This window comes from Polypterus senegalus, chromosome 12 (assembly GCF_016835505.1).
Source record: "Polypterus senegalus isolate Bchr_013 chromosome 12, ASM1683550v1, whole genome shotgun sequence".
Taxonomy (NCBI): domain Eukaryota; kingdom Metazoa; phylum Chordata; class Cladistia; order Polypteriformes; family Polypteridae; genus Polypterus; species Polypterus senegalus.
In genome coordinates, this window is record NC_053165.1 from 106,667,872 (window position 1) to 106,688,178 (window position 20,307).

Genomic DNA, 20,307 nt, shown 5'->3' on the forward strand with positions numbered 1-20,307 from the left:
GCAGCAGGTCAGCCTGTTCAAATGTCTTGTTTTATGTCTAATGGCAGCATGAATATTTTAGTCATTAATTTACCTAGTGTCCTTTCCTAGTTCTATTCAGTAGTGCAGCAATGATAATTTTGTACATTTTTATTTATCTTAGGTATTGGCCACACAGCAACAAACGGGCACTGTGCAACTTCAGATCTGCTCGGCACCGGGTGGTGAATCGAGAGGACTACTGCTTTCATCACAAACATTTTCAAAGTCTGCAGGATCATCTGCTATCAGTGCTGCAACACCTTTAGCTGTGGAACAGACAAGTGGTTCTGTGATAGCATTGTCTGATTCTGAACATTCCTATCAGAGAGCAACTGTTGGGACTTGCCTTGATGAGGACGATGAGCCAGTACAGATCCATCCTTATGAATGCTCAGAGTGTGGTGCACTGTTTCAGACCCCTGAAGAATTTCTAGAGCACCAAGGTGCTCACTTTTTGGAAGCTGATAAAGAGAGTGGTGAGACAGTGATGCCACCTGAATTAAATGGACAAGCAGAAGAAGAGGATGAAGAAGAGGATGAAAGTGTGATAGTGGTGACAGAGTCAGGAACGGGTATCATGGTCTTGGACAGTAGTTCTAAACGTGGTAGCAGTGCCTTCCATGAAGTGCTCTCAAGGCAGAATGCTCATCGTAGCCCATACCATCGTTGTAGTGACTGCAAGCTAGACTTTAGTTCTGCTGAAGAGTTGAGGCGGCATCGACGTATTGACCATATGCGTGAGGAATTTCGCTGTCCTGAATGTCAACGTCTGTTCACCTCGGCTAATCGGCTTGCTGCTCACAGGAAGGTACACATTGATGGGACACATGAATGCCCAGAATGTTCAAAGGTGTTCAAGAAAGCTGCCTCTCTGGAGCAACATGCTCGTGTTCACAGTGGGGAGGCACTGTATCTTTGTGTCGACTGTGGACTTGGCTTTGCCACTGAAATGACTCTTATTGTTCACAGGTAGTTCTTACCAATATTTATAACCATTTGAAAACATAGATGTGAACATATATTAATATCTTAAAGTAAAACTATCATATTTGAATATTAAACTCTTTTAATGCGGTAAAAATATACATTTTAAAAAGAGCTGAAAATTTGTCTAAGTATTTCTTGTATGTTGATTATTCTTTACAGGAAGACGCATACACCTGAACCTCTTCATCGTTGCCAATACTGTGCCAAGACCTTCACTAACATGACCAAGTATCTTTATCATAGAAGAACTCATTCAGGGAAGAGTGGAACCCCTGCTGTAGTACCACAACCAGCTTACAACCCTGTGTCCAGTGTTGCACAGGTCTGTATGAAAGGGTGAAAAAATATTTCTATGATGTAATTAGATATTCTTTTAACAGAATATTTACAGTAGCGAAGTTAGGTAGTCAACACATACTACACAGTGAAAGGACAGTATTTCACAATGTGATGTTTTTATCTGAAGTTGCTAGGTATATTTTCTTTAGAATAACAATTATGTTTAACAATAATTTAAAATCAAAGAACAGTAAACCTACACACAAAATATCTGTCACATAACAAAGAAGTGTCATGTTCAAATCTTTGTGCTACACTAAGCTTCCCGCGCTAGTGGTTGCTTCTTTTCCTGTTGGTGCTGTTTTACAATTTTAAGATAATGAAAGTGAATCAATTGACATTAGTATTTTTTGCACATTTCGTGTGAACATATTGCAGTGATCATTTACTTGCATATCTCTCACAGACTAGTGACAATAGTAAAATATCAACATCAGACAATGACTACAATGAAGAAAACCTCCTATAGTTTTAATTATCTTCAAATATTACTATAATATTTTAAAATATACGTTATTGTGTGCATATGGCTTAAAGGTTGGTGTTTTATATGCTCGTTCAAAAATGTGACACTTAACATTTTCTTTTTTTAATACATCTTCTTGCCTCCTCCAATCTCACATAAGTTTCTCAGACACATTGAATTTTGTTGCAGCAGAGCAGTTACCAATTTCTTTCGCTACTTCAATGACATTTTATTTTAAACCAGCTTCATAATTTCTTCTCATTGAATACTTCATCACAGATAAGGGATGCTCACACAATAAAGGTGTATGAGGGTGTGAGATACAAAAAACACAAAACGGTGAAAATGTTGCTTTGGAATAGTTTTGATATTACTGTGTGGTCGCATAGACAGAATACATAGAGAAAAAGGCCGTGTGCTCCGTGGTTACACTCTCAGGTGGGCATTGGTGTGTCGTGGTCTCTTGGGCCGATGGCGTGAGTTTTCCCGCGTTCGGCTTGTGCGATCAACATTATAAAATACCAGGAATTATACGGTAAAATCAAGTCCCAACTTATTGTTTATTTTGCATTATGTAATGACTATTTACCTAGGTTTTCGAAGTTTGAATTTTCCTTTGCTTTTGAAAAATATCTGCATCTTGACTGTGAAAAGTGATTATCCTTCAAGGTGTCCAAAGTTCTAATACTTCAATTTTAGTTTAAAATCTGTGAATGGAAATTAAGGTGAGAAACTATCTCTTATGTATATTTCTCTTCTGGTTCATCCTGCTTCCTCTTCAAAACCAGTCCCGCCCACACGCAGCCGACACGGCATTTCTCGATTCCTATTCGTCCTCTTCCAAACCCTTTCCCACGCTGCCTGCGGCCTCCCATACACCCCCACGCCCATAGACATAGAATTACTAGACTCCGCATGACCAGCAGCATCGTACGTCAACGTCGCCGCCATATTGCGAGTGGCACTGCTGTGGAGTGAAGTAATGGATAAAGATGTCTCATGCATGTGCTACTTGGGATTGTACAAACCGCTGTATGCTCTAAACCAGATCCCGGGGGATTACATTTCATAGGTAAGGCTGAACAATTGTTTTGGTTATATTTGGCCATTAGAAAATCCCGTTTTATAATCTTAGCACTCAGGGTCACCTTACAATAAAATTAAACAACATTAGTAAAATTAAAACGAGAATGATAAATCAAAAAGCAATAATTAGCAAACAAACAAAGATAACTGGCAGTAACAGTGCAAAATTCACAATTGGTATGCCAGTTTGAAAAGATAAGTTTTGAGGGCAGTTTTAAAATGTGTTCTGAATCGAGCTGAGAGGGAAGAGAATTCCAGAGTTAACAAGGATTATGAGAGATGCTCAAGCTCCCATAGCACTGAGTCTGATGTGTGGTACAGAAAGTAGAGCTGCAGATGAGGACCTGAGTGAGCGAGAGGAGTGCAAGTCTGTAGGAGATCAGTGAGGTTGTGGAGAGCTTTAAATGTTCAGAGCAGTATTTAGTATTTTGCAGTTAACAGGGAGTCAGTTAAGTTGAGAGAGAGTAAGTGTAATATGTTCAGTGGATTTATAACGGCAGGTTATTATCCTTACAGCAGAATTTTGAGGAAGCTGTAAGCGATGGATACGTTTTTGTGGGATGCCAGATAGAATAGCATTACAGTAATCAATATGTGAGGTGACTCGGGCATTAACCAATACTTTAGTACTGTGTTGCGTAAGAACAGGATGAAGTCTAGAAATTTTTCGGAGATGGAAGAAGGCACTCCAAGAAATGTTACTTATATGGGAGGAATTATTTAATAATAATTATTATTATTCAATAATTGCCATTATTAGTGTATAAATGGATATAAATAATTGCATTTAAACAATTCACCAAAATCTGTTGTATGTAAACGATACTGTTTTAAATGTTTTTTCATCAGAAAACTCGGTTTCCACGTCTACCTGTATTAGTTTAAATGGCACTTTTGCCACTCGCAATAGGACGGACGCGCTGACGTATTGTGTCGACTGGGCAACACAGTGAATGCGGCGTCTATCTATATATGTCTATGCCCACGCCGCTTTTCTCGATTCCTATTCCTCCTTCGGACTACCGCATTCCCTGCTCCTCGGTTCGTCCTGCTTCCTCTTTAAAACCAGTCCTGCTCACACACAGCCAACACGACATTTCTCAATTCCTATTTGTCCTCTTCCAAACCCTTCTTCACACTGCCTGCTGCCTACTATACACCCCCACGCCGCTTTTCTCGATTCCTATTCCTCCTTTCGACTACCAAACATCTATTCACAACTACGTCTTTCAAGAAGTATTTCTTTCTTCTTGATTTCTGAATTCCTTTCTCACCGTTTTCCTTTCCTATTTTTACACTGACATATGCTACGGCGTCAGCTAGTTGTATTTAATGCTGGTAAGGTGTGCTAATTCGCATTTTTGTCAGATGGTACATCACATACTCGTGTCTTTCTCAAGACTGTTTTCCTTACTGGTGGTGCATTTGGATTGTCAGCAATAACTGAATTGTTCTTGCATTTGGGTTCAATTTTTTTATTACTATTATTTATGGTAGCAGTAGTCGTATTGGTATTTTGTTTGTGTCTCAGATTATGGCTGCACAGAATTTTCAATCATGAAAAATTATTTGTTTAAAAATAAGAAAAAATGCACAATGTTCAGACGAATGAGTAAAAATGCTCAATTGTTTGACCAAATGTGTGACACTCTTTCTGTTGCCCTTCTGCACTGGTTATTGTTGACACTTTCAAATAGAACTGCTTTTCTTTAGTAGTATTAACCTACTGAGAGAAAATGCAGTGCTTTTATGAAAGCAAAAATAAAAGGACAAAGGAAGGGAGAAGAAGAGAAGTCACAGGAAGACAAATTGAATCTCGACACAAATCAATGCTGTTTAAACAAGTTGAACTCAGTAATAAATATACATCCATATGACTAGTTAGAGAAGGAATGATTGCAATGTTACTGATTTTTTTTTTAACCTATGTATCTATTTTTAGTTCAGTTTTTTTAAATACAGTATGTCCTTATTAAAAAGAGTCATTTAAATAAGTTTTTCATCAACTTGTACTTTTACAGTTCAGTTTTGTTGAAAGCATAAATCCAACATGAAATTGATTTAGTGGAACACATATGACTTGAATAAAGATAAATATACAGTCACAGTAAGGCATTATAAAAGCATATTACCATAGGTATAAAGGAAACACAATCGCATTTTTTGACACACATGCTGAATAATTCATTGGCTAAAAGTACTCAATGATAGTATGTCATAGAGAGGATGTGCAGGTTTGTTCATAATATTCAGTCATTTTCTCTTTACTGTTTCTACTTCCTCCTGTGTACAGAGGGGATTACATAACTTTGCCCACCTTCTTCATCAGCTTGTTGATTCAGCAGGGCTCTCTTGAAATGATTTTACCAGGTCAGCACACCTGATTTCGGAAATTACACAAAAAAAAAGTCAGTCTGGTCTGCCTTTTTCTATATAGTTCCCTATATAGTCCCATTCATTTCCATTAATGTTACTGTGTTCTTTGCCTCAGACAAAACCTTTAATAAAAATTCCTTAGTTTAACTTTAGACAATCCTAGGTCTTGGATTGTATTTAGTAATGTGTATTTTTGTGTATGACAAAGAGAGCAATGTGTCAGCATTATGGCAGTATTTAAGAACCACAGGCCCATGACAGTCTGCTTCTCTTTTTATAGACTTTTTTGAAGCATTTTCAGAGAATTATAGCATTTTTTTGCCCTGGTTACTTGCAAAGTAATTGCAAATGGTTCAACATACACTGTACATGCATGGTCAAGATACACTGAGAGTGATATTTTTTCCCTGGCAAATTGTTTTGTTTAACTTGTTATTATTTCATATATTATGGTTTGCCTCATATATTCATAACGTTTCAGCTTTTACATTTATCTGTCTCCTCTCAAAGGTGCCCTACATCGTAGCTTTTACTTGATTTTCTGTGAAATTTAAAATAAACAGATTATTTATATCATTAAGCTTCATTATTTCACCTTGTAAATGTTGCCCCTCTTGAATAATGTATATAAAGATGGTAATATCATGGTTTTAAAATTTTGTTTTCTGCTTAGACAGTTTGAATGCATTATTGTTGTCATCACAAAATGCCTTGCCTGATAACTAGTTTGGTTGAATTTATGTTTCTACGGCATGTCTTATTTCCAGAAATAAAAAATATGAAAATATTGTCTGCCATGTCTTTAAGGCAAAAGTTGTAAATTTAAATATAGAAAGATGCCAGTGTGATACCAACAGGGATGTATTAATCAACCTTGGCCTTATTAACAGGAGCAAGTGAAGTACTTGCAACATGCTTATGGCTTTTGGTTCTTTTCTGTGAGTCTGTTATTCCTATGTAAAGTGTTAATCTAATGTCAAAACAGGTTTTTTATTAGTAGGATTTTAATGTTAGTAATTCCTGTGTTGTACCATCTTTCTGTGACCTTACGAAGGAAAATGCATGTTCAAGAAGGAATGTATAGATCATTTTGGGTAATTTTGTAAAAGCTGTAGTAAACAATTAAGAATTAGGATTCAATTTGCAATATTTTTATGCTTGGATTGTCATCTTTTTTGTTTTTCAGATTCCTGTTCGGAGGACAGTTACACAGTTACTACAGCCACCACGGGTAGCATTACCTGATGGCTCCACTGACTGTCAACAAACAAAGGAAGAAGCCAGCCGAACAGAGTCTGTCAATGCCGTATATACTGAAGGTGCCACAATAGAAAGCAGTTGCAGTCAGTTGAGTCCTGGAAAGCCAGAGGAATCACAGGAATGTTTGGTTAGTGTGCCAGTGACTTTGGAAAATGGAAATGCTGCTGTGAATGGTGTGCTTCATGGGAGTCCTGATGTTGTGCCAGAGGGAGACCAGAATGCAAGTAATCCACCAGGCACTGAAGGACTTGCTAGTACTACCGGTGAAGATGTACCCAAAGCTGAAGAATCTTACCCTTGCCCACTGTGTCCAAAGTCTTTTCCTACACAGATCCGGCTTGTTAGACATAAACGTACAGTGCATATTTCTGAACGGAAATTTAAATGCAATATCTGTGGAATGAGTTTTAAGAAACAGGTGCATGTTAAAAACCACCTACGTACCCACACTGGAGAGAGACCTTATCAGTGCAGTGAATGTGGTAAGACCTTCTCTTCTTTAGCTAACCTTACAAGACACAATTTTACCCATACTGGACAACGCCCATATACTTGTGAAGTGTGCCAAAAGACATTTACACAGTCCTCAAACCTACAACAGCACAGGCTTTCCCACTCTTCCACTGCACCATTCTCCTGTAGTGAATGTGGGGCTACTTTCACCCGCCCTTCAAAGCTTGCAGCTCATCGATATCAGCACACAGGAGAACTCCCTTATAAGTGCTCTGAATGTGATCGCTCTTTTCTGAAGAAGAGACTGTTAGAGCTCCATAAATTGTCACATCAAGGAAAAGAACCATACCACTGTGATAAATGTGGAATAATTTTTGCAAATCCTTCCAAGTTGTCAGAACACCAGTGTACTTCTAGCCAGAGTGTAGTAAAACAGAGTTTTGAGTGTACTGTCTGTGGAAAAAGGTTAAACTCTCCAGCCAATTTGAGACTTCATGAACTTGCTCACTCTGGGGTAAGACCCTTCAAATGCTCACAGTGCCCTAAAGGGTTCACTAACAAAGGAAGCCTAAATTTGCATGAGCGTCGTCATTGGGGGCTAAGTCCACATAAATGTGCACAGTGTGGAAAGTCTTTTGTTTCTGCCTCTGGATTGGCCTTGCATCAGCGCATCCATACAGGAGAACGACCCTACCCTTGCACCGAGTGTGGCAAGAGGTTTCGACAGGCCACTCATCTTCGTGAGCATTTGCGCACACACTCAGGTGAACGGCCTTTCCAATGTGAAATTTGTCAAAAATGCTTTGTACAGTCCATGCACCTTGCAGAGCACAGACGCACTCACACTGGAGAGAGACCACACCAATGCCCAGACTGTGGGAAAGCTTTTAAGACTTTCTCAAACTTGCGCTGCCATCGGAAGACACATGGGAAACAGAAAGGAAACCTTCCCCCTGAGACACAACAACACATACAGCTTCAGGTACAGCAGGTAAGAGATGCTTTTGTTGTTATGTAGGTTGTGTAGCCTAACCCTGATTCATAGATAACAGTTCTCCCCAGCTTGGTGAGAGATGGATGTGAAAATATGTCAGTTTTTGTATATGCTATAATGTGAATTTCACTTTTCTTTTTAGTATTATTAATGTGAAGTCTTTTAAACTATCAAGCTTAGAACTGACCCTATTTGCAACAAACTGGTACCCAGAAAATGTAGATTTTTTTTGTCTGTTTATTTTTGGTAGAAAATGGTCAGCTGGAATACTTGTCTCACCAACTTTTGGTCTTTCTATAAATATTAGCATACCTAACCTGAAACATGATTGGACCTGAATGCATGATTAAATTGTGCAAAAGCATGTAGAGGGCCATATATGAAACATGGTCAGTTTTTAGAGTTCATGTAAAAAGATGAAATATATAACATTTTATATTGTAGAGACTTAAAAGTTTAAAGGTAATTTCCCATTCATTTTCAGAACTGTGCTTTAAAATGATTTAGTTATGTGCTAGGTAAACAACTTTTAAATCAACAATCCTGTATTAAAATAAAGAATTGATGAAAAGTACCTCTGGAATTTGAGAGAGTTGTAGCTCTAAGTATGGAACAAATGGATTAGAACTTCAGCTATATCACTGTCTTTAAAGCAACTATAAATGCTTGCAACAGAACCTCATAAGGTAAAATAGCGAGTATTGATCTACTGCACATTCTTGCTGTTAAAAGAAATATAATTTTTTGAACAGTACCCCTGAATGCTGGTTGTAAAGAAAGATGTTAAGTTGTAGAAAGAGCTTTCCATAAGTGTTAGCAAAATGGTCTTCTGATTTGACTGAGTGATCCTGGCAGACCAAGATGTTGAGCCAAAGGCCTGTATGTGAGAGGAATTTTGGTAGGCCATGGCAAATGAGAGTTCTGGCAAACCATTACACTAAATGTAAATAGGATAATGAGCATGCTATTCTCAGGAAGGTTAGGATAGGTCAACCTAAACATGGGAGATTATTTAGAGGCTGAAGGAGCACTTTGAAGAATCCTTAACTCAGTTGGCATGTCCTATTGGAAAGGCAGTAACAGAAGCATTGTTTGGCATTAGGTCTATTTTAGTAGCTGAGGTCACTGTTATTGTTAAAAAGGTCTGAATTGTCAAGGCCACATAGTTGGATGTGATGCAGCCAAAAATGTATCTTGTGTCATGGTTAATACATCTCTTTAGTGATCTAGTGATTGTAAGACAGGAACACTGCTTCCGAAATGTTAAGAGGATTAGAGCTCTGTGGTGGGCTGGTGCCCTGCCCGGGGTTTGTTTCCTGCCTTGCGCCCTGTGTTGGCTGGGATTGGCTCCAGCAGACCCCCGTGACCCTGTAGTTAGGATATAGCGGGTTGGATGGATTAGAGCTTGTGTTTCAGTTGCAGAATTATCCTAAACCTCAGCCTCCCTAGGTAAGCATATCCCAGAGAACTGGAAGGAAGACTGTTTTAAAACTAAACCTCAGGTTTGGAAAGAACAATTTAGATATCATCCAATACTTTGTTTTACACAGATATTTGGAAGGTCATGGAGTTTGTCCGTCTTTTCTGCATATGCAGTGTTTATTTTGAGAAGCCTTCCCACTGTGTAGTGTCAAAAGAAAATAAACAAGGGACTTTCAAAAAGTATTTTCGTTGGAAACGGTGAAGGCGGGAAGAGTAGTAAATTGAACATTAAAAAGCTGGTACGATGTTGGGAAAATTGCATCACAAACAAAGGTGACTGTGGAAAAGTGATGTCATTTGTTTTTGAAATTCTTAATAAATAGTGTTTTTAAAAAAAAAAAAGTACAGAAACTTTTTGAATATCCCTTAGTTTGATGGCCACTTCTGCATATCATGTTGTCCCTGCATTTACAGAGTGAGCATCATGCTCGCACATGTGGCATTATACCATGACTTTGTAAAGCATGTGTGGTGCCTCTTGTCTCTCCTTTCTGTTTGTTTTCATAGACTGGATATCAAAGTGCACATGAGGCTTGGAGAGCATCTAGTTGAGGGGTGGGTAGCATCGGTCCTGGAGGGCTGCAGTGGCAGTAGATTTTAGTTCCAACTTTGTTTCTTAATGTGAAGTCGATTTTTGCTGATGAAGCACTTATTGCTCAAGTGACATTTTGATGCTTCATTTTAATTTGTTAAGGTTATCCATCCTTAATTGCTCATTTAAGTCTTAAACAGCTACATTCACTGCTTTTAATGGCTCCTTATTAGCAATAAGATGCAAATGACAAAGGAGCCTGCAGTTCTCCATCTAACTTTTTTCCATTTACACTTACGTGGATTCATCGTGCACGATTTGGTTTAATAAAACACAAGACTAATGTGAAAACTGAAAATGACCTGTTTTAGGCTTCAAATCATCTGGATGATATCCTTGGAAAGAAAAAAAAAATCTACACTTAAAAAACCTAACATTGCATACTAATAAGCCATAAAGGTAAATCTGGTCTGAGATTGCCAAGGATTGGTTTATAATTAACTGGGTTGGAACGAAAACCTGCATCCACCGTGACCCTCCAGGACCGATGTTGGCCAGCCCTTAAAGATCTACAGTGTAGCTGTTATTCCTCTGCTGTTTGCAGGTGGTGCATTTCTCTTGGCTTTGTCAGTTTGATCTCTACAATCACTGGAATTGTCTATAGCGGAGTCTGATGAAAATGAGGTGAGAATTTGCAGCTTGTTCCTTCCAGATAAGAGATGAGAAACTGCCCCATGTAGAGTAATTAACACGGCTCAGAGTCTTGCTCAAAAGTGGTGGTAAATGTAATAGCATGATTTACTGGCAAGTCAGTATAGTGGCAGAAGATCTGTGACTGTTGTGCCTGACTGTGGTGGTAAAGCTGGAGCTATGCACTTGGATGAAGCTAACAAATTACTTGTAAGAATAAATGTTTAAGATAATAATGAAGAGTTCTGCATTGCAGGGGGAGATTGGGCATGTAGTTGGGTGTCTCCAGTTAGATGCAGTGTACATTTGCCTTGGTCCACTGCAGGCTCTTCATTCACTGGAGGGTTATATTTCTCTGCCTGCTTAGGAGCATCTGAGAGTTTCCCAGAGGGTAGTGAATAGTGTTACTGGGGATTGCAGGCATTGATTTGGTGATCCCCACCAAGACAAGTGAATGTAAAGTGAGGTGAAACAATATTTTTGGAAAATGAAACGATACTTTTATGAGGATTCTTGATAAATAATAGTTCTAACTCATTGTATGTTATATGGATTTATAAGCACATACTGTACAATAATTACAACAAAATTAAAGACTTTGTCCTCCTAGTATATCCTGTGAGCTTCCAAAAACTGAATTAAAACAATGTTCTTTTCTATAATTTGACAGAGTATTGAGCACTCCCTGCTATGTTGTTCCTACTAACCTTGACAGAATGATTTAGAGATTTGCCAACTGTCTAGTTCTAGCAAATCAGCATTCCCTTGTCTGGTTTAAAGTTTTTGTAGTTGAGGAAGTATGCAGAAAAGAAACCCATTCTATTTCCCTTAAGTGTTCAGTGACAATTTCTACAACTTCAGTCAATCTTTGCTAATCTTTTCATTGGTGTTAATGGGAAAGGAATGCAGTAGTGTTTGCATTTCTAAAGTTTGTTTGTTGACAAATTTCAATGTTTTGTTGTTTTTTTTTAATGTTATTTTTTTAATAATATTTTATACCTGATTATGCTGTTTGAAAGTCAGGGAGCCAGGGGATAAACGTTTGACATCTTGCCAAGTTAACCATTAACACCATGTTTGTTTTTGCAGCCACAGTCTCAAACACCAACCATTATGTGCACTGAATTTGGGGACACAATTGCCATTATTGAGACGTCCGATTCCAGCATCCCAATTGTGGAAACCATTGAAATCTACCAGGCAGCTATTGAGAGCAGCTTACAGCTGGACAACATTACTGTAGAAAACATGCAGCTTGACAATATCCAAGTCAACACTATCATGTAAAGGATATTGACTGATTGGAGCAAGTACAGTGACCCAGCAACTCAGTCAGAGAAACTTTGTTAATAAATGACTCTGTTGGCTAGCAGAGCCCATGACCAGCAGTTTATACAGCTTCATTTCTGCAATTGCTTGTTGTTTTGGGTTTTTTGTATATTAAATGTTCAATAAATGCAGTTTCATGTACTTTGAGTCTTAGTAACTCTTCATCTGTCCATATATTTTACCGTTCTTCAAATTCAGTAAAAGTTACCAAGGTTTCAGATCCAACATCAATCTAAACACCTCAGGGTTTATTGCTAAGCCATAATGATCAACAAAGCTATAGTAAAACAGTTGTTGTTTGATAGTTTACCATATTACAGTTCTACACACAGAGTAACAACCCTACAAAATGGAGAGGATACAGATTTGTCAGACACATGTATTAAAAGTACAGTGCACCCTAAATGTGGTCAGCAAATAAAAAGTGTTCACTGTATAGATTTTGCTGTCCAGGTTTCCTTCTTTTAATACAGTATCAGTTTCTAAAGCAGACATGATATGCCACTTTATTTCTAAACTTTGTAATTTCTACATGGAAGCAAAGCTTTAGGGATGGATTCATAAACACTTTTCTGGATGGAATGGGAACAGTAAAAAGTGTTCTGTAGTGTATAAGAAATGCTGCATCAAGAGTCATCAGTGTCGGCAAAATGCAGTTTCTCTGAAAATATTCACAGATTCCTGATTAATATATGACATACAGTACAGTATACTATTTTGAGCCACATGGAGTTCATTATTGTATTTATGATTGCTTTTTATAATTTATAAAACTGCAGAGTTATTCCCTTCCAGTCTAGGTGAGCTATTCTATCAAATTTTTTAGTTGGTGAAGACAAAATGCAGAATAACTTATGTTGAACTAATTTAAGTACAGTTTATTTTTCAGTTTTGACACAGGGAGATTTTTAGACTCTACCTGCAATGCACGACTGTTTTTCTGGACATTATGGTAATATTCCCCAAAATTGCAAGAAGACGTTGAAAAGGGATTTAATTTTGGAATCATAACGAATGCTAAACCTCTGCCTTTCCTAAAACTTAAGTGACTTTATATATAGTAAGGAAGAAATGTACAATACATGTGTATTTATAATTTTTCAGTACTATTAATGAATAATTTTACTTGAAGTTGTGTCTAACACTGAGCTTGAAAAGTAGAAAAAAAAATCACATAAGCAAACGAATAATTTTTAACTCTTGATTAGAAATATTCACGTTTAGCATAAAATGATTTCTCGGACAGCTTGACACAGCATGGCGAGGAGTTAAATCTTAGATTTAGCAGATCAGTTGTCCTTGTGAAGGATATTCTTCCTCTCTATATCGGCATGAGTTTTATTCCACATGCTTAGGGTTTCTTCCCACATCCTCAAAGACCTGCATGTCGGGTTGATTGGCAATTTTGATAAAGCTATATATTTTCAGTTGGATCTGTGATGGCGGAATATACTCCGGCCCTCCACAACTCTGAATTGGATTGAGCAAGATATAAAAGACAGTACAAAGTATATACATTTCTAGACCAGCCTTTATTGATAAAGCCATCTAGTTGGTTGATACATAAAATAGATTCAGGTTACATAGTAAATGAGATTAAACTAGTGACTTGGTGTTTAACTCTAAATGTTTACAAACACATTCATATATTTTTGTTTTGAATGTTTTCTGATTTTAAAAAGTGAATTTGAATTCCTGCCTTGTATATAAACTTATAAATCGATGAGTCAGTGCTACTTTGAAATAGAAATTAAGTCTTGGGAGCCAAAAAAGAGAATCAAACAAAACAAGCATTTAATGTTTACTTTTTACAGGTTTTAAAAGTGATCTTGTTTATTGTATAGTTGTAATTTTTTTTTAGTTATGTTTTTGAATGGAAGTTCTAATGGAGGAATACATGCAACAGCCATAAAACCAGACAGTTAAGTAACACTTGGAATGACATTTTGAATTGAACACCTGCCTGATTAAGAGTCCTGTCTTCATTTCAAAAAATCATTCCCATGAGGCTTTGAGTGTCTTGTTTATGATGTTCACTGATAATTCTGGAAGTATTTTTTCATCAATATTTTAGCAAAAAAAGCATTCATTTTACATGTTTTGTGCATACAACTGATTAGTGGACGTGTGGCTTATATGACACAATGCAATTTCTTGTTAGCCATTATACAGCATTGGTCACCATTGGCTTCTATTATGTCATAACCTTTTTTCCTCTCTATTCTTTATGAAAATTTTCTCAGCCACCGGTACAGATTCCATGGGGTGAGTGATATATGAAAGAAATATCATTTATGGATGAAGTATACCTTTTAATGAATTCTTGCGACATCATGTGTAATTTTTGGAACAGATGGCTTTGTAAAGAGAATTTTGTTTTTTCCAATTTAGGATAACGTTGAGCATCGCTTTGCCACCAATCAACTACTCTGAGTTTTGAAAGGGTATTTTAGGATTCTTCTTTTTGAGTGCCATCTGTTTTCAATTTTTTATGGCCCAGTGCAATTCGTTGTAATTCCATCTAATATGGCACCCCTAAATCCCCCTAAACTGGTTTAAGAAGTCACAGAATTCATTCAATGGAGAACACCTGTCTGGTGTTTCATTTGATTTTAGTATAAATACACCAGACCTGGAGGGTCTGACATGTAGTGTATTAGTATGGTTGCCTAACCCACACAATGGAGACAAACGAAATTGGCAAGCAATTCCATGAAAAGGTAATAAGTCAGACGATGGAGATAAGAAAACATCCAAGTAACTGAATATCCCTTAAAGACCTGTTAAATCAATCATTAACAATGAAAAATTATGGTACAGCTGTTAATCTACCTAGAGCAGATCATCCACAAAGACTGAGTGATTGTGCAAGAAGACCAGTGAGGTAGTCCACCCAGAGATCTCTGATAATTCTGATGGAGTTACAGGCCGCACTGGCAGAGAAGGGAGAGACTGTGTAGACGAGAAATGTTGCCTGGGTGCCGAAATGCACATCTTGGAGAGAGTTTACCAGAAGGAGACTCTGGAGACAGCTGGAAGAAGGTTCAATGGTCTAAAGAGATCAGCATTGAGCTTTTTGGCAATGAGACTAATATTTGAACACTGCACATTATTAAAAACACATCATCCTCCGTATGAAGCATGGTGGGTTGGGGGCAGCATCAAGATGGTGGGATGCTTCTGTGCAGCAGCCTCTGGAAATATCGTGAGGGTAGAGGATAAAATGAATGCAGCGAAATAAGAGAACTGAAGAAAAAGCTGATACAGTCTATAAGAAACCTCCTCCTTGCGAGAAGATTTGTTTTTTTAGCAAGTTAACAACCCCAAGCATACAGCCGGACCTATGCAGGAATGGCCTTTAAACAGAAATATTAATGTCCTGGACTGGCTGAGCCAGAGTCCAGATCTCAATCCAATTGTGGCTGGACTTGTAAAAGGCTGTCCACTCGTGAGCTCCGTGCAACCTGGCAGAGCTTGAGTAATTTTACTAAGCATTTGAAAAAATTGTTAGTGTGCATATGTGCAAAGCTGACAGATTGCGAGAGAGCTGTGCGAACAGACTCAAGGCTGTCATGGCTGCCAAAGGTACAGCTGCTAAACGCTGACTTCACAGGGGTGAAGAGTTAGGAGATTATTTTGTGTTTTATATTTACTATTAACTTTGTAGAGATATGCTTTCACTTTTACATTAAAGAGTCTTTATCCATTGTCACAAAATCCAATTTAAACCCAGCATCACTTAATGTTGTATAACAATAAAATGCTAAAACGTCCAAGGGATGAATACTTTATTTATAGACACAATACAGTCAGTCAAGTATAAACAATTATGTGATACTATATTTATGCCACTAGAGGGCAGGCTTTTTTAAGTAATGTGTTTCCTGACGTTAGTTTCCGTTTTAAATTTTTGGTAATACTTTTATCAGACCTCCCTTTAAGTATTTGTCTACATATCCTTAGACCTGACCTTTGGAACAACAGTTTCCATTAAAAATAAAAAAATGCCCACATTATTGAGGCTTTAACACAATTACCTCACATTTTCAAAAGCCAGGCTGCTTTGTATATGTAATTTCCCTGTTTCTGCTTTTTTAACTTGGGGTTGTGATGCCCGGGTTGCCTGCAGCTGTCATACTCCTCTTTAACTCCGGGACATAAGGGCATATAAACATTAAGAGGGGGGTGTAAAAGTGCAAAATGCTTTTATTCACAGTGTTCCAAACTATAAAGTGCAGTGCAGTCACTTATGCATAAAAGAATACATACAAGTAGTAAAACCACAATGCTTTATGGGAGTTAAAATCAGTTGTAATAATCCACACAAAAGGAATTGGGTGATTTCCCCCTTTCTTACCTCAATGCCTTGCTCTGCCCTATCAGCCCCAGCTCACCCATCTTGTATTGTCAGCCAGGAGCTAAGACAGCAGCATGCACAGTCTACCATTTAAATGGCTTGTGTCCTATGGTCCAGCTCCACCGTTCCAGCATTTTCTTATCCCAGTGTTCGCAGGACGATCTTCCGCGTCCTTTCCCCTGAGTGGGAGTAACCCCCTCCCATGAGCGTCGTCCACTCGCTCTACGAAGGGTCAACTTTCAACCACAGTGCCACCTATCCTGTGCATTGGCTCCTCCTTTCGATGCCACCTCTCCCTTTCTCTCTCTCGCTCATTCATTCATTCATCCATTCATTCGCTCAGTCACTTTCTCTGAACTCCCCACCTCTCTACTCAGACTCCATTTTATACTGCTGCTGGTGCCGAGTTCTAATTATGATTCACCAGGGTATGGATGTGGAGCAGCTGACCAAATTAAGAAATCAGCTCCCCTCCTCACCAAACATCCCATGGCAGTCCAGCCCCTAAGTTGTACTGTTTAAAAAAAAAAAAATTAGTCCCCCAGTATTTTAGTACTCCTCTCACATCTCAAAGGTATTCAAGTTATATTAATTTAACAAATTCAAAATGATGTGTGCCATATGAGGGAATGCCCAGCCTGAGAGGGCAACACCCACATCGGGCCAATTTAGACTCACCAATCACACACATGGGATGTGAGAGAAACACACCTGGAATTAAAAAACACACACAACCACAGGGAGAACATGCAAACTCTACGGTTATGTTTCAAGTCAAGTCAAGTTGGGGAACATGCACTGGTACAGTGCGTTGCTGCACCCACCACATGACAAAACAGCTTGGGATCCCGGTTGGCAACTCCTCAGGCAGACACGTGGTCCAGTCCCACCCTCCGCAACTGATCCTGTATCTGCCGCAGCCAGGTGTTACGTGGGTGACCCCTTGGCCTGGTCCAGTCACTCGGGTCCCCAACAATGAGGATCCTGCAATTCAGATCACCCTCAGGGAATCGCACCACATGGCCGTAGTGCCGTAACTGATGCTCCCTCACAATGCAGGTAATGTGCCTCATTCGGGACTCCATGTTCTGTTTATAGGCACTCAATATAATGTAGTTTCTAATGTCTATGCTTCCATCCATTCTGAACTATACTAGCCATATTTTTAGGTTATTCATCATTTCTTTCAGACTGGATTTTAATATCTCCACAAATAAAGAAATTGTAATTTGTGGTGTAGCCACATGGATTTATCACTTTTTTATCTTATTGAAAAACCTGTTTTTCAGGAAAGCATCCATTTGTTTACTGGTTCTCCGTCAATTTTTAAGGTTAGAGAAGATCCAAAAATCTGAAACTGTCAAAAAATGAAGACATCCTTTTTTGGGTTATATTATTTCAGTACTTGAGAATGTCCGTGTTCTCTTTGGCAGATTAAGGCCAACTGATACTTTAAGCACTAACCAGAAATGGTGCCATCTTGGCCTTGCCATTGCTTAATTAACAAGACATTAAGACTCTGTAAGTGCCAAAGGTGAAATAAGAGATGAAAACTGACCTTTTTATGTAAAAACCTTAAATGAAATAATAAAGAGTTCAAGGATCCATTACACGAATTAGCAGATGATGTACATGCCAGCCAAACCGAGCCAGCTGTGTTTACACTTGACAGACTTGGAACCTTAAGGCCATGCAACAGAAACAAATGTTCTATCCGATAACACCTTCAAGCCAATCTTTTAAACTTTAGTTATTCACCATGCCAAAGAAGGTAAATGCAGATTAATGATGAACTTGGCAAGTAAGAATAATTACAAAAAATGTGACTAAAATTGAGTGTGGTAGCGAAAGGTGTGATAATAAAAACCCTGTGGTGCCCTAAGCACCTGCTACTTTTGCTTAATGGTTAATCCAGGGCTGACGGGCTTCCAACCAGGATGGCTTCCAACACTGTGTGGACACAACGTCCTCACAAAAACCTGGACAGGATTGGCGCTTAGACAATGAATGAAAGAATGGGCATATTGGTCCAGTGTCAGTGTCAGGCATGTGTATACCTTCTACCACACTGGTGTGCCATCCAGAAGTAGCACCTTCCTTGGACCAAGTGATGTCTGGACAGGCACCAGAGTCTCTCAACCCTGAATGCATTAGGAAATGGATAGATTGCAGGATGTAAGGTATACCCTCACTGAGCAAATTCTCAGGACCACCATACTAATACTGGGTAGGGCTCTCAAAACATGGAATTTGCAAGATGTTAAAAAACATTCTTCTGAGATTCTGTTCCATGTTGACATGATTGCACCACACAATTGTAGCAGATTGGTCAGTTGCAAATTTATCTCCTGTTTCATTGGATTCAGATCTGGTGACTGGGAAGGTTACTGGAAAACAATGAACTCATTATCATGCTCGTGACACCCGTTTCAGATGACTTTTGCTTTGTAACATGGTGCATTGTCATGTTGGAATTAGCCATTAGAAGGTGGGTGAATTGTGGCCATGAAAAGCTGCATGTGGACAACAATATAACTCTAATGGGCTGTGGCATTCAAGTGGTGATTGATTGGTATAAACGGGCCCAAGAAAACCTTCTCCACACCATCACCCAACCTCCACTAGCCCAGGCTGTTGGCACAAGGCAGGTTACATACATGGATTCACATCAACTTCTGACTCTACCACCTGTGTGTCTCAGCAGAAGTTGAGATTCATCAGACCAGGCTATGATTTTCCAGTCTTCAGCTGTCCAGTGTTGGTGAGTCTGTGCCCTGTGCAGCCTCAGCTTTCTGTCTTTGGCTGACAGGAGTGGAATCCAACGTGATCTTCTGCTGCTACAGCCTGTCTACCTAAAGATTCAATGTGGTGTGGATTCTGAGGCACTTATCTTATCACCACACATGTACTGAGTGGATATCCGAGTTACCGTAGACTTTCTGTCAGCTCAAACCACTCTGGCCATTCTCCTCTGACCTCGCTCATCAACAAAGCATTTTCATTCGCAAAACTGCCACTCACTGGATATTTTTTGCTTTTCACACCATTCTGAGTAAACTCTGTGTGTGAAACTCCCAGGAGATCAGCAGTTAAGGAAACGCGCAGACCAGCTCATCTGGCACCAGCAGTCGTACCACAGTCAAAATCACCGAGATCACAGTGGCTTCACTGAACATGAACTGAAGCTCCTGACCTGTATCTGCAGGATTTTGTGCATTGCATTGCTGCCACATGATTGGCTGATTAGAGAACTGTGTGCATAAGCAGGTACACAGATGTTCCTAATACACTACAATAAATACACTGGCGAACAATCAAAGTTTGGTGGACTTTGACCAGCTAGCTGCCCAGCACCTTTTGAACAATCTACAGTAACCTTTACCCTACTGGCCTTCAGAAAATCTCAACCCTCACCCAGCTGGTCATCCTGATGTGCCAGAGCTGACATTGCCAATCCAGAACTACACATTTCTTGTCATTTTGTTTTATTTTTATTCATGGCAGCAACATAAGGTTTGTAAATCAACTGCACAAGCTGACTTGCTCTATTGTAATGGTCTGAATGGTGTGATAATCTACAGTATTAGAGAGCAACACCTGCCACTTACAGAACTCAATTATTTGCTTCCTCTTTCTGTTCATCCAGCACGGGAACAGCTTGGGTCTGTCGCTAAGTGGGAGTGCCATAGTAACAGTGATGCCAGCAGACAGTGCCTATCAACTTCTGTTAGCTTCAGAGTGAGACACGTTAGTGAGCATATTGGCCTCGGTGTGGTACAGTGCTCCGAGGGGCACATGAGGAAACCCATCCACACCGGACAGATCCGGTTCTAGATTCGAAACCACCGCTCACTCTCTACGTGAAGTCAGCCGTACTCCCACAGAGGAGCAATCCCGTGGGGAGCGCTGCTTAGTTGCTAAGCAATCTTTAGGTT

At 39.0% G+C, this 20,307-nt stretch overlaps 1 protein-coding gene across 4 annotated transcripts in view; it reads left to right on the forward strand.

Moving 5' to 3' along the window:
- Positions 1 to 12,162, forward strand: part of znf526 (zinc finger protein 526) — a 29,467-nt gene extending 17,305 nt beyond the window's left edge. For all 4 annotated transcript variants that reach the window (XM_039773153.1, XM_039773152.1, XM_039773150.1 and 1 more), the window contains 4 exons: positions 143 to 990; positions 1,168 to 1,330; positions 6,462 to 7,979; positions 11,776 to 12,162. In XM_039773153.1, coding sequence (XP_039629087.1) covers positions 143 to 990; positions 1,168 to 1,330; positions 6,462 to 7,979; positions 11,776 to 11,973 — 2,727 coding nt within the window. In that variant the 3' untranslated portion in view covers positions 11,974 to 12,162. The remainder of the gene's footprint in view (positions 1 to 142; positions 991 to 1,167; positions 1,331 to 6,461; positions 7,980 to 11,775) is intronic.
- Positions 12,163 to 20,307: the final 8,145 nt, after the last annotated feature.